General features: G+C 31.0%; 1 protein-coding gene across 1 annotated transcript; it reads left to right on the plus strand.

Annotated features, from left to right (window-relative positions):
- Window positions 1-3,321: 3,321 nt before the first annotated feature.
- Window positions 3,322-11,160, plus strand: LOC132714692 (uncharacterized; the record flags this gene model as incomplete). Its single annotated transcript, XM_060697603.1, has 3 exons — window positions 3,322-3,492; window positions 4,177-4,245; window positions 11,066-11,160. Coding segments are annotated over 3 exons (335 nt in total), but the record flags the coding sequence as incomplete, so codon positions are not given.
- Between the last annotated feature and the right edge of the window lie 4,958 nt (window positions 11,161-16,118).

Below are 16,118 nucleotides of genomic sequence, written 5' to 3' on the forward strand. Positions count from 1 at the left end.
AATTTCAAATTATGGTGTAGTTGTATCAGTTATACAATAAGAGATGTAACAATTTGCCATCTATTGATGTCTTCTTTTGTCAAATTCATATTTTTATCAATATTCCAACCCAATGTCAAGCTATTTTTAAAACCAGTACAAGTAGATAACATTTTATATATAATAAGAATAGAATATAATAAGATATTTATTATCATTTAGTTTACAGATTACCAATTGAAAAGGTATCAGAAACTGAAATATTGGCTGAATCTTGTTGCATTCCCAAAATAAATGTATTAGTCTTTCTTCTTGACATTAACAAATGGTGCACATTTTAGAATTTACTATTTTCATTTAGATAAAAGAGGGTTTGACATGTTTGATGCAAATATCTGTGGATAATTCTTGTCTGAAGCCATTGAATATATGAATCCTTAGTACAATTAAATACAACAACATATATAAACTTCCTGTTTAGGGTAATATCTCTAAATTATAATTTCCACTTTTCTTGACATGCTGGTACCACTGAAGTTATTACCATGTTTTTTTTTAACATATTTATAATTTATATTGACAACTATGATAAGTGTGATGTAACAACTTATAATAGGATACTGAACATACAGTTAGTCATTTTGAACACAAAAATTAAGGGTTTGTGTGTATCTTTTTATTGCCAACTGTGATAATGTAAAATAATATTTGGTTTACATGTAATTTGTAACTCAAGTCTCCATGTTGATTTAAAATGTCCTTTAAAAATCTAAATACATGGTCATGTAAAATGTTAATGAAAACGATACTCTCCCTGTTATCAATTCATGGTTATAAAATAGTGGCATATGTAGCACTTGTTCAATATCATATATATAAAGTTTATACATAAGTACAAAATGGACTATCAAAACATCAATCTAGAATCTATTCTTAATCTTATTAATTATCAATTCACAGAACAATTTTCCAGTATCCAAAATTTTATCTGTATTAAACAGTGATTTCACAAGGTTAAAACCTTTTCAGTCACTTATACTAACGTACCTTTTAAGCAAACTTATCTTTAAACAGTGTTTACAACAAAATATGTTTGTAAAACATGTTTGCTCCATATCGGCAACCAATTAGTCATGTGGTCAGGTTATTGTTACAAACTTTTGGCCTAGTTACCGAACAATCAATAAGGGTTATCAACCGGTCATGCCTAGTCACTAGATAACTTCGACCGTAAAAATTGTGTGTAGCAATTTTATGACCAAGTTATTACAAATCTTACCAAGAATTGTATGCCCATATTTTATAAATCATGTAGGCCTCCTTAATGACAGCCAGTTTTTTATATTTCATAGACCTTGAAATGTGTATACAAAAAGCATTTTAAGAAATCAAAATCAACCAAGGCAACTTGAGTTGTTGAGTTTTTGGTCGAAAATCTTTTTTACGTACAAAGTTAATGTTACTTTGACCTTTGATCCTTGAATAAACAGTGGTTACCAACTTGCCAAGACAAATGCACCTGTAAAGGTTGAAGGTAAAGGGCCAATGAGTTGTTGAGATGTTGACCAGGAAGCGAGTTTACATATAAGGTCAATATAATCTGGACCTCTGGGTCCATTGCACCCCAAATTCAATTGTGGTCATCTTCTGACCAAAAGCAATGCATATGCGAAGTATGATCCATGGGTTGTAAAGTTATTGATAGGAAACCGTTTTGACTATCTGGTAGCCAATTTATAAACAGCATTTGATAAAGTTATTAGTCTCCAGTTTTTCAAAAAATGTTTTGGTTTATTTTCGTTTGGAATCCATGTTATTGTTCCTAGGTTTTGACTATTTGGAAAAGTATTTACATTATAAGTATATTTTATAACTACAAAATGTCCAATTTTGTTACAAGAAGTTTTTTTTTAAATGTTGCGAATCTATCACAGCCCGGACTTTTATCATTTTTTACATTACTTAAAATGTTAAAGAAACTTCATCATATGAGAGTAAACCTTCAAGCTTCACAGACTCATCATTTGTCAACTTTGTAACAACACCATTCCTCAGTTCTCTATCAATGTTTGACTCTGCGCTCAAATTGATCTTATTATAAACATTTCATAATAAGAAGTTTTTTCTAATGTATCCATTTGGTCGTAAATAAATGTTCCATTATCCATTTCTATAAAAGGCATGACTTTTTCTTAGCAATGTGATTTCTCTAATCTTAATAAATAATAAGAAGGGTTTACTTCAGATTCTATTGATTTTGACCTTGACCTAATCCTCTTATTTTGTTGGATTTTAACGAATTTAGCACATAATGTAAATTCAATTCAATTCAATATATTTATTGCATAAAACATGTAACATATTTATAATAGCAAACAATACATGAAGTACAATGAAAATGTATGGGTTTTTCTTATGTTTACACAATAGTTGTTGTCAAAGATTTTCTGAAGAGCTTATTAAATGTAAACGCCTGTCTGTATTGTCATTTGTCAAATTTGTTTTATAAAAATAATTTCATCCTCGCAAATATTTCTCCCTTTGACCTTAAAAGAGCTTAAGAAATGGTTTTAACTCTTATTTCCATATGAAGTGTTTCTAAAAATAAACTTATCAGAAATAACAAACTCTGTATCTTTATTATTTTTATCTAACACATTATCAATATTATAAACCGCTTAACAATATTGTAATTTAACTTCATTTATTTTCTCGTTAATAGTATTTAAAAAAATCAATCTCCTGTAAAAGAGCATAATTAAGTTTCAATAACATTTCCCATGATTCACTTAAAAAAACAAATATATTTATATATTATTAAATGGTCAGACTTAAAGCTTACATCAATATCTCATTTTCTTACATATTGATACAAATCACTTGATTAGAGTGAAAAAATCTAATATGCCTTGCTGTATAGGACATGTGCGTTGCCATGTATATTTTTTGAAATCACTATGCAACTCTCTAAATGGTTCAACACGTTCTTTTATCTTCAATAATATCTAGTAAAACATGCATAGCCTTAGTATTATATTTCTTGATTTATAATTATGATATTCTAATTGAGAATTTCAAATATTATTAAAATATTCTGTTTGTTTCAATCAGCATTATCAAACTAATTTGAGGTTTACGGCATAACTGTTTTAATCATTTTGATGCTGTACAACCACATAAGAGTAATCATATTTAAGAAAAATTTAATCGCCGATTTCAATATAATTCTTATCTGTCTCTTCTTTTCCTGTAAGTATTTGTTTTGAATTTGATTACTCCAAATGAGCAAATCGCCTACAATTTGTATTATTCTGTATGATTACTTCATATTTCATTTTTAAGAGGATATTGACCAGCCTAAAAAGATACAAATCACCAACTTCCCAGTCAATATTAATAAAGAGATGATGAAAATGTTCTTCGAAAATAAAACAGATTTTGGAGGAAAAATTATTGACATTAGCATTAAATCTAAAGAGAAAAGTGTCATTGTTGAGTTTGATGATTCTACAGGTAAGAAAGTATATAAACTTACACTGCTATGTAAATCTTTATGAAGAAAATTGATAAGTCATATCTTATGAGTAGAATAAAGCAACGATACTCATATTTCCTACGTTTAAAACGTTGAAAAGAGATTGAAATTGCACACTGCTAGTACAAATAGATTTTCTATATGTATTAACGGACAAAAAGAATCAAAAGATAATATCCATCTATCTCAAAATTTAAGTTCTTTTCATCTTTTGTTTTGTTTACCAGGATTCTACTAAATCATAACGGCATTGTGAAGACAATGTTATTTTTTAAACGAATCGTTTTTTGTTGTTCTATGTCATTTAATTGACAGGCTTAAATATGAGTACGAGTTTGTGTTACACGTTTGGTTTATGTTTTTCACGTAATACTTGGCAATAAAAATGTCTTTAATTTTGCTTTCTTTCGGTTGTGATTATGGAAATTTCAATGAGACACGCTCGTGTAATTAATTCTAGACAATTTCCCTACGGTCACCAAGTTAAGTAATGCACATCTTTTAACTAGAAAAAAAGAATCGACGGGACCAAGAAGAAAAAAATATTTAATTAGATCATGCTTACTTTGAATTACGATAAAATTGTTTTTATTCTACTTAATGTTCATGCCTCTATGAAGGCAGGTCTACGTCATTTTGTAACTTATGCATTCGTTTTACAGCTGTTTACAGGATAATGGACGCACAACCATTGGAAATTCTGGGGTTTTATGTTGATGTAGATGTCTTCGGTAAGATAAAACATACATATTTTGATACTACAACTAGAAACATTAAACATATTGCTCAAGTAAAAAAATATCCACATCAGTTCTATTTTTAAAAAAAATGAAACGTGATAATCATTTTGTCAGTAAAGGCCTCAACAGACAGTAGGATTTAGTTGTACAGCACTAATTAGAGATAAGATGTACAATTTTCAAAGCAATGCAACACTTGCATTCAGACGGTAATTCTACACTGTAGGAATCATCTGAGGTTCCCTAAAAATGATCCCTCCCAATTGTTCCTTTACATAGTTTACTCACTAAATACTTTTTTCGCCATGAGTAATGATTGAAACACCTCTATTAAAAAAAAATATATATATTAATGTTAAGCCTTACCGAGACTCAAACCTGGGACCCTCGGAATACAATACTGCGGCTCTACTGACTAAGCTATCCGGCCCTCCCCTAATTAGAGAACAGTTAAATAATCATTTTCGGAATAATTCGGAATTCGAACATACCACAACTTTGGGCCTCCTGAAGAGTTTTTCAACATCATTTTTACCTCATCTTACTACTATGTTTACCTTTTAGCCCTAATTGTATTGGAATTTCATTCATTACAGCCATTATTAGGCGATTATTTGGTAATCTGTTACTTGTCATTGTGGGAGGTCTGTACAAATCTGTACGACAAGATTTTCAAAATAGAACATGTCCTATCCCTTACATCTAGACTTTAGGTTTACGAAATCAAGAAATAGTAGCCTTCACACATTAATATTTGTCATTAAATCTTAGTTTTAATTGATGTTGTACTTATCCTACCGTCTGTTGAGGCCTTAAGAAATGAAATATTGATAGTGTTGGGACGTAAAACCTAACCATTTCATTAGGAATAGCATAAAAATATTGTTAGTGTTAACGATTTCGGTTAAATCTTCCTTTGTTTATGAAATTATATTGACCAGTTTCAATTTAGGTCATTCTGGATAAAAATCCAAGAAATGCCTACGTACAATATAAATTAATATTGTGTTATTAGATTTCATCAAATGGGTTTGCTTTCTTTGATAAAACTTAATCAAAAGATTGGTTTTTAAATTTTTCTAAGGCACGTCTAATAATCAATTATAAGGGCCCTTATTTTACGTGACAAAGAGTTTAGCGCGGAGGAAGGTAGTCCAGTACTGGTGTATCTCTCCAGGACCGATGGTTAGGAAACTACCCGCCTATATGACTGAAATACTGTTTGGAAAAAGGCGTAAAATGAAACAAACAAACAAACCAACGTGACAAAGATTTGAACAAAGTCGATTATAAATAACCGTGTTCGCAATCAGAACCTTCTTATTTAAATTATAAGTATGATGTTGGTAGTTTTGGATTAAAAACTAATTGTCAGTTATAAAAAAAGAACTTTTAATTAACGTTCTTCTCTCTGATGCAAAATTATATTGATCCTCTATAGAGCGCACAAGATAAAGGGTAATGCTAGTTTTCATTCAAGTGTAAAAACCAATTGGTGTAGAAGACTTTTGTATTTGCATGTTAGTAATCTACTGAGGTTTGAACGTCAACTATTTCAGGGTGTTTTTAAAGTTTCATTAGGCACTCGGGAGATATTTGTACATAGCTTAAAGCAAGCTTGTGGACGTCTGGTCTCACGTTTTAGCATCGTTAGAGTTTTCTGTTTAACGTATGTTTTTTGGTGCTACAAACGAATAGGAATTAGGACATTTTATATACCTTATTTCTTTATTTAGACGATTTGAGCATCGTTAGAATTAAGCATGTGCAATAAAAATAATGGATTGATCATGTCCTTCTGAATACTGCCAACATCATTTTCTTATATATACAACTTTTCCTATCTGCCTATTCACACTTGCATAAACGTATCCTTCTACTTGAGATTTATATAATTTACAACGTTTGTGAACGCCAAAGTCACTTTTAGCTCACCTGAGCTGGCTCAGTATGAGCTTTTATGATCTTTGAAAGTCTGTCGTCCTTTCATATAAATTTCGTTAACACTTGAGTGGTCACATCTTTGCCTCAATTTCCGCAAACCTTTGTCAGGATGTTTGTCTAAGTTATCGCCCGGACGGGTACGAACATTGGTATTATCGGATGACAATACTTTGTAAAAGGAGCTAAACTAAAATATTGTTAACACTCTATTGGCTAGTATTTTGATCCAGATATCATTGAAATTGTTCATATAGGTTGTTGTTGTGATTTTTAGGTCGAATACGGGTTACTTGGGGTCAAAAACTAGATCGCACAGTCCAAATACGGCAAATCATTATTAACACTCTAGAGGCTTCAAAATAGCCTGGACATTTGTCAGAAGTGTTGTTTTGATGATCACTATGTCAAGTCTGAATATGGGTTAATTTTGGTGAAAAACTAGGTCACACAGCCCAAATATAAAAAACATCGTTAACACTCTAGGTGCTACTGTTTAGATCCAGATATCCTGGAAATCGGACATAAAGGTTGTTTTGGTGATTTATAGAAAAAATAAGCATGCAAATCATTAGAAAAGAAAATACAATGCGCAATTATTCACACAAGAATGTCAAAAATATTCAAGAATCTATGACAAAGTATTGTTGTAACAAAGCAAAACATTGTCTTTTAAACGGGACAAAGACAATTCAGAAATTCAATTATCAATTATAGGAGTCTAGTCTCTCTGTGTTTGTTCTCTGCACTGACAAATTATTTTGATTATCTACATTTTTCACTTTATCGACGATTTTGTGCAATCAATTTTCTTTGACACAGATCATTTTTTACACTTTGAATTCCATATCTGATTTGAGCGAATCTAATGTCTGTATTAGTATATGGTTTCAACGTGTAGTGCGCAAATATTTTACATATTGCTTGATTAATTTAAACATGCACAAAAAGGTCGTCATTTGCAACACTTGTTTAGTTTCTTTGGCATCTTACTGTTTTCTATTTAAAAAAACACGACAATGCGGTGTAGTAAATGTTAAATGTGTTAACAATTGACTAACAAGGTGTTACTTTGTATTTTGATTCAACTGTGTTTCCTTTCTTGTTTGTGACAGCAACCTTTTGATATTTGATACCCTTTTACTGGTCAGATTCAATTGACCATATTTGCAATGCTGAAATATTATCAAATGTTCATTTATTCCTGTGTTTCAAAAAAAATCATCATTACTCAAATATGTACGATTACCATCATTTTATTTTCTATTGTTTTTTCTTTTCATTTAGAATATAGTTCCGTTCTTCGTTCTACTTATGAGTGTATTTTTAAAGTCTGGAATTCTTTTTTCTTCTTAATTTAGTTTTTTATTGTCTATTTTTGGCCCCAAAGGATATCAAAATATGCAGCTTAAAATTATGCTTGTTTTCATTTTTTTCCTTAAAGACAATATTTCTTATAACTTTATCTGTCTTTGTTTATAAATTCCTTCTCCGAACATAACCCCATAAGATAATAATAATGTGAAGGTAAAATCGTAGTTTAAAGATACAATATACTTTCAAAAACAAGAACTTAGTTTGTTAGCAATGTCTTTAATAAAACATTTAGTCCGGACATTCATGTGAGATATATATCCTTGACAAAGTTTGTGTTTTTCCTAAAAATTGATGAAAAGAAATACACGATAATAATTCAAAACAACAAAAATTACTGAGGTTGAGAAAAAGACAAACATAATGCACATTTTTACTAGATTGCCATTGACATTCAATTGACTGTAGTAAACTACGAAGCCCCGAGGTGATATTTTTTCCCCGGAACTTAATTCGTTTTTACGAAATATTAATTCGTAATTACGAAATATTACTTCGTTTTTGCGAAACAATAATTCATTTTTAAGAAATAGAAATTCGATTTTAGGAATAATAATACGCTTTTACGAAATCTTTTTTCGTTTTACGAAATCTTTTTTTCGTTTGAATGAAATATTAATTCGTTTTTACGAAATATTTCTTCATTTTTACGAAAAAATAAAATCGTTTTTACGAAATCTTATTTCGTTTTTATATAATCTTATTTCGTTTTTACGAATAATAATTCGTTTTAACGAATAATAATTCATTTTTACGAAATATTAATTCGATTTTACGAAATATTAATTCGTACAGTCATCCGAAATATTAATTCGTTTTTACGTAATACTATTTCGTTTTCTAGAAACAATGAACAATCACGATACCTACATGCAGTGATGAGGACAGCAAGCAAAATTAAATACTTAGGACATATTTGCCTGTCATAGAGTTTGAATTGAAGGTCATTGTGAGCTTGACATAGAACTAACTAACCTCATAATTTACAGAGGTAATGTACAAGTCTCGATCAACATTGCCACCAAATATAATGATTATAAGCATAATGGCTCTCAAGTTATTATATCTGAGCGAATAGGGGTTTTGAGTGAAAAGTTCTTCTCAATCCAAAATACAGAATGTATCCTCTTTTTCTCCCTTTTCAAAAACATATTTCCAACAGCTAGCAAAAATCAAAATGATTTCATTTCTGAGACAATTCATATTTTTCTTTAAAAAAAATAACAGACTATAAAACTGTCTTTTATCATTCACATTAGCAAAACTTAAAGGGGTTGGTTTCCAGATTTTCACCAAAAATATACATCCTTAAATTTTATGTATTGGCACCGTGTGACCATAAAAAACATGGCATTTTGTTTCAAAACTAAATAAAATCGACTAATCGAAACAAAATTTTTTTTGTTGTTTGTGTTTTGAGCCCCTGGAGCTAAAGTGTTACAAACTTTTCTCAGCGTCTGTACTAACTCTGCATCGCGGCAACTGATCAAGAAGCGATTATTTTAAGTTATACAAGTAAACAGTACTGTTATACCGTAGGGTTAAGGTATAAGACTAGGGATGAAAAAAGTAATGCTACGTATACTGTGTTAATCTGACTAAGATTTAGTCGGGAACTCATTTTCAAAAAATTCCTAAAAAAATTTAAACAAAATACCAAAATTCATAAACACAAAAACTCTTAAGAACATTTTTTCTATCATCTTGAGGCCAGCCAGCCCTTTTAGGACAAATCTGTAAGGTAGCTTTTTATTTTTTTAAGGATTTCTCAAATACACAAAATGTCACATAATGTTCTTAAATATAAATCAGGAGCCTTTCCCGGAATTAGCTGAAAAAGGCACTGCATGATATTTAAAAAGTATGTGAAGACTGACTAAAAAAATAATATGGGTCATCTTCTAGCAAGGGTATGACTGGCCTCTTTCCGCATTTAATATCAAGACAGTAAATGCCAAAGGGCGGCAAGAAAGAGGCTATTGTGTCTATTGTGATAACAACATTCATTTCGTAAAAACAAAATATTAAATCGTATTTACGAATTAATATTTCGTTTTAACGAATTAATATTTCGTTTTTACGAATTAATATTTCGTAGTAACGAGTTAATATTTCGTAATAACGAATTAATAGTTCGTATTACGAAAATTTTAATAATCTTTCGTAAAAAATATGTTTCGTAATTACAAATTATTATTTCGTTATTACGAATTAATATTTCGATTTTACAAATAAATATTTCATTATAACGAATTAATATCTTGTAATGACGAATTAATATTTCGTAAAAAAGAATTTAGTCCCGAAAAAAAGTGTTGAAAATGTCACCTTAGGGGCTCTGTAGGAAAGTATACATTAAAGTAAATTATTGATTTTTGCATGGGACACGTTGTCCAGCCGCAAGAGAAATGCAAAAACGTATCAGAATCTTTGCCTTTAACAGTTTGAATGATTATATTCAGTTTATCAATTTAAAAAAAAAATCCTGGTTATTACATTGTGGAAAGGCGGGCAGGTGGATGGGCGGTCTGATTGTCGTTAATCAAGATAGTTTTCGGTCAATACCCTCAGTTAATAATGGCTTATATTCTTAACACTTAGTGTATATAACATGTATAAAGCTTATTGAAAGACCGTGCTTTGGAATCCCTTTTAAGGCCTTTTAGGGTCAAAGACATGGTTACTCTTTCTTAAACGGAAAATCGGTTACCGTCAAATAACTAGAGTTTGGAATAAGATATTTTAATGCAATTTTTGCATAGCCTATTTTGGGGCTGCTTATAGACTCCTTTTAGTCAAAGTCAATGCCGCTGTTAGTAAAACGAGAATAAGTCAAGTCAATAACTAGATTTAGGAATCAGATATTTATAAACTAAACTTGTTGTATAGTATACCCATTTTTTTAAACCTCACATTGGATTGCTTTTGGGCTCCTTATGGTCACGGTCACATAAACGTATAATAGAAAATTTGTTTACTGGAGATCAATAAAGTCAGTGGTGGTATATGAAGTAACATTGGTATAAAGCAAGCTTATGGTATGGGGTTGCTTTAAGGCTACCTAAGATCATATAAAATAGATTTCCCCTCTAAAGTTTTACAAAATGCCTGTTTTCTTATTTTCTTCATTATTTGTTTTTTTTATATTGCACAAAGTTACGCTGCCTACATATGTATTCCAACATCTTAAAAACTTTCTACAATGGTGATAATTGATAACCTGGTTTCGTGTCATCGCCATGTTCCTTGATTTAAGAGAAATGATGGCAACTAAATTAAAAATGTAACTGTTTCATTTAACGTTATAAAAAACAATAAGGGAATTTGATGTGCTTCTTTTCATTAAGAACCGTTTTTTATGATTGTCGATTAATTCAAACTCGGTCTAACTACACTGGAAGTTATGTCAAGTCCGTAGCATGTCTAATACAGTAACTTCACTACGTTTTAAACTTTTGATTTCATTAAACAATTTTTTTCATAAAAATTATTTCAGAATCTGCTGTTGCTGAAACTGATGATAGTAACATTGCCGAACGTGATCATAAAAGGCCTCATTCTTCAAATTATAAAGGTAATCAAGCTTATTAGTTCTGTTGAATGTTAGATTACTTAATGTCTAATTTCATTCACTACAAATAACAAATTATGAATTGATAACAAACAGACAAGTTAGATAACTTAGTAGGCTGTGATATGATATAAATATACGGTAATTGTTTTGTTAGCATTTAGCGTTTGAAGATCAATATAAAACTCAATAGGTTTTCTATGGTCAGGGAAAAGTGATTCCTTCAAGGTCAGGGATATTTCAGAGAATTTTGAAACTGGTCAGGAAAATTTTAAAAAAGTCATTGAAATGTCATGGAATTTGATAGAGAAGAATGCTAGTCCAGCAGTTAAAAATAAAATGACAAAAGGATAAGACAGTTTTTTTCTATTTTACTTTTTATCTTTATTGTAATTTATTATTATGATAATATTTTTATGCAACCGCAGCATCTGCGATGTGGTGGCATAAAGCAATTTATTCAAAATACTTACGTGCATGTGTGCGTGTGTGTGTGCGCGTGGGTGTGCGTGTGCGTGCGCGTGTTACATAGATTATATAGTGAACTATAAAACCACAAGAAACTTTTTGACGTAAAACCAAAAAACAAAAAAAGAAACAATCAAACAAACTTGCCGGATTGTTCCTTGGATGGAGAGCTTCCAAAGTTGTTCAAATAATTTGATCAATGGATGCAGAAATCTAGTTGTCTTGGCAATCGAAAGGAATAAGAGAAAAAAACAATTTAAAAAATCTTCTTCTATAAAAGTTCACGAGGCATTGTCTTGTTAATCTCTTAAAAGTTGTTCCAATTAAGCCCTGAGGTCATATTGACCCGCTCCAGGAGTAATGTGTTTTCCTTATATTTATATACTTATCATTATTTTTCTTCACAATCACAAGGGCTTAAGTTTAGATATTTTTCTTTTTCTTCAAAATTACAAGGGCTTAACTTAAGATATTTAGCATGCAACATTGTCATATAAATATTTATTGAGATTATCAAAATTAAAGCTTTTTGGGTTAAAATCGGCACTGCCATGTCTTTTCTGCACTTTCAATTTTATAATCCATCTCATAAATTTTATAATTGAAATGATACAACTAGTATTGGAATGTCTTTTGTACAAATTTACATGCTATATAATTTTTCTAAAAAATATTTAGTAGCAGGTTTTTAGTCTTAAGGTCATCACCTCTAGCAAGAGAGATGTTACCTATGAACTGATTTGGGTACGTTAAAAGGAACGTTATGATTCTCTTGTAAATAAAGGTAGTTTAGATGAGTTTAAATGTTATACATTCCCTCTAATGATGGTTTTTTATCGTAAATGTTTTTTTATGTTCTCCGAAAAAGGTAATGTAATTAATTTAAGATTGTGTAGACTGATCCAAAAAGTAATCTACTTCTTTTGCCACTATTTAGTGTTTTATTACTGTCACTGGTGGAATAGCATTTTTGTACAAATGCAAACATCCTACTCTAAAAATATGAATACGCCTGAAGATTTTGGATACATTCTTTATCTAAATTAATTTAAAATAAAGAATGGGGGGAAAATAGTTGGCTAGTATTGGGATGAGACGGCCAACATATAAAAATACTTTGAAAGCACAAAGATTGTGAAAACTTGATGCTGTTATTACTCAGGGGAAAATAGTTTTGGTCAGGGAAAAGTCAGGGAATTTTAATTTTTCTTTTTTGACGGAACTCTGAATTATGTTTTCTGCATAAAAGGTCCTTAATTACCGAATACAAAATACAAAATCGATTCATTGTGGTGTTCATTTTCACACTAGATTTTATTTTATTTAATTATGAAATTAGTTTTAAGGCAAAATTACATATATATGGTCATATTTGCAGCTTCTGCTGAAACTGAAGGCCAGATTTTTTATCAAATACTGCAAAAGCTTGGATTGACAGACAAATTCCCAGGCAAAATATCTATACAAGATGTCATAGCAGTTACTCCGAATGAAACCATTGAGAAGGTTAATGGGAAGATATCCTTAACTGATATTCCTTGGCTGGTTCTCAATCGTTTGATATGTACCCATAGTGAATCTAGAGACATAACAGTGTTAGAAGCAGAAAGTACTGAAAGTAGTCTGAACTTTGAGGATTCAATATCACCTTCTTTGGAAGTAAATGACAATCGAGATATCAGCCCATTAGATATATTTACTGTTGTTTTTCAGTGTTGTGATCCATTTATGAAAAAAATATTTGTTCAAAAACTATATATTTGCAAACTTGCTGTACCCTTTTTTTATAGCTTTTGGGAAACTTATGAAAAACACACTCCAATTCTCTCTGTCTGGCCGTTGCGGTCCCTGGTCATAGACAATAAGCAAATATATGCCAATGAAAATGAAAAACGTGGTCGAGAGAGCGATGCCCTTGAACTGTTTACAAAGGTATTAGCCTTTGGAAGGCTAGGTCGCCCTCGCTATTCAAAATCGAAACTGATCAATAGTCTCCTTTTTAGTCAAGGTTGTAAGACATTTTTTAACATTGACTGTCCCTCTGGGATGTCTCCAAGAAAATTAAGTAATGGGCAGATAGAGATGTTTTGGTTACCTACCATCGATGAAAAAAAAGATAGATTTCAGGATCCAATGACATTTTTAAACTTAAGGGGTGATCTTTGCAAACATTTTAGCACAGATATTTTGTACTTCATAGCAAACTTTATAGATTCAATTGTTATAATTGTTGATTTACACATGGTTTTGAACCTAAGTAAGATGGTTAAAGATGTTCTTCTTCAGCCATATTGATAATTGCGGACCCATTAAGCCCTGATGCAGTTAGACTCGTTAAGAAATTTCAAAGTAGTGTAATTTCATCAAAATCAGAAATCAGTTTACGAATTTTGAGTACACATAAAGACACTGTTGAGCAAAATGTCGTAGACATGCTATCAGGCATAACAAAAAATATATCTGATCAGCTTGAAAAATTCAAAACAAAGTCTTTCGAAGAACGATTATCGGAAGCAAAATTTGTGATAATAAAAACAGACGAAGATGGTGACGTCTGTCAACAGGGCAAGTTAGAAGCTATTAATCTTATGAAACAAATGAAAGCTGACGGTGAACCAAGTGGTTGGAAACAACACTTAACACCAGTCCATAGTAACTTTTCAAAGCAATTAGGAAAACTCTTAAAAGAAAAGGAAAGAGGGAGAAATATTGTAGAAGGAGGGACAATAGATGCACAAATCATAACAGTGAGACGACAACAAATTGCATCAATTACTAAGTCTGTTACACTTTTTGTTCATATCCTTATAAAAAACAGCAATTACCCTTTGGTTCTTAAATATTTTCTTTCTTGGTTACATTTTCATATTGACAGAGAAAAACGCCAAATATTACCTCGGTTGATGTATGCATATCGATGTGCTTGGGAAAAATTAAAATCACTTAAATACTCTGAAAAACAGGTAAATGATAAGATCGTGGAAAATCAAGAAACTGTCATTCGGGATTTGGAAGAAAAAATTGACGACGCATCATTTACAGTTCAACATTTCTTTCGTGAAATTGGTCACATAAATGAGGCTATTTTAGATCTTAAAGAAGATACAACCAAATTTGGATTACCAACTTTACACCATATGTCAAATATTGTCAGTCGTCTTATACTCGATGGACACCATTTCGAGCTGATAGATGGCGAGAGCTTTTACATGCCTTACCACTGGATTAAAACTGTCCTCAAAAATGTTGATGTATGTATTGGATCTAGTAAAGTGATGACACTCAGCGTTTTAGGACTGCAAAGTTCCGGAAAGTCAACTCTTTTGAACACGATGTTTGGATCCCAATTTCCTTCAAGAACCGGTAGGTGTACTAGGGGAATACATGTCCAGCTGATTCCTGCAAAAAATACCCATTTGGGCGAAACCTCTTCGGTTTTTAGCTATGTACTTATTGTTGACACAGAAGGTCTGAGGTCACCCGAGTTAAGTAATCTGCAACATGAACATGATAATGAATTGGCTACCATTATAACTGGTGTAGGTGACATAACAATGTTAAATATAATGGGAGAAAATACAAGCGAAATAAGGAATTTATGTTCTTTCAAGTTATTGTTCATGCTTTTACGTCTACATTTTAAAATGACAAACAAAAAAATTAGATGATATAAGGAAAAGTTGTGCATTTATTCATCAAAATGTACCTGATATGTCCGCAAGAGAAAATATGATAGGTGGTTTAAGCAAATTAATGCAGACTTTGGATGAAATGACAAAAGAGTCGGCGAGAAGTGAGGGAATTCTTGACATCACAACATTTAACCAAGTTATTGAGTTTGACATAAACTCGCAAGTGTGGTATTTGAAGAATTTATGGCAAGGAAATCCACCGATGGCAAGAGTAAATAATGAATACAGTGAAAGTGTAGTTGATATAAAGTGCAACATCTTGAAAAAAGCTTTGACTATGAAGGATAAATCATACAAGACATTGACAGATATTGTTGAACAAGCACATGATTTATGGAAAGGTGTTCTAAATGAAGACTTTGTTTTCTCTTTTAGAAATAGTCTTGAAATAAAAGCTTACATGGAAATGGAGTGTGTTGTTCAAGCTGAACTTTGGCGACTTGAAAGCCTTGTTCGTGACAAATTATTACAAATATCGCAAAACAGCTTTGCTAAATGCGATCGTAAGGAAAAACTACGGAGCGTAGCAGACAATCTGATACGCGAGCTTTATGAAATTCTTTTAAATGAAAAAATCAAAACTGAAGAAAATATTCAAAATTATTTTGATGGAAGTAAATATAAAGACATTGTCATTCAATGGAAAAATATGCAGCAAATCCGTGTGAACGAGTTATTTGAAAAGCTGCAACAAATCATAAGGGAACATGTCGAAAAAAGCCAAGTAAAGAGATCATTAGAAATACTTACTGTTAACTGTCAAGGTAAACACGAAGAAGAACTAAGAAAAAGATCTATGGAAGTTGCAAATGCTCACA

Source organism: Ruditapes philippinarum, unplaced genomic scaffold (genome assembly GCF_026571515.1).
Source record: "Ruditapes philippinarum isolate M1 unplaced genomic scaffold, ASM2657151v2 ctg3689_1_1_1_1, whole genome shotgun sequence".
Taxonomy (NCBI): domain Eukaryota; kingdom Metazoa; phylum Mollusca; class Bivalvia; order Venerida; family Veneridae; genus Ruditapes; species Ruditapes philippinarum.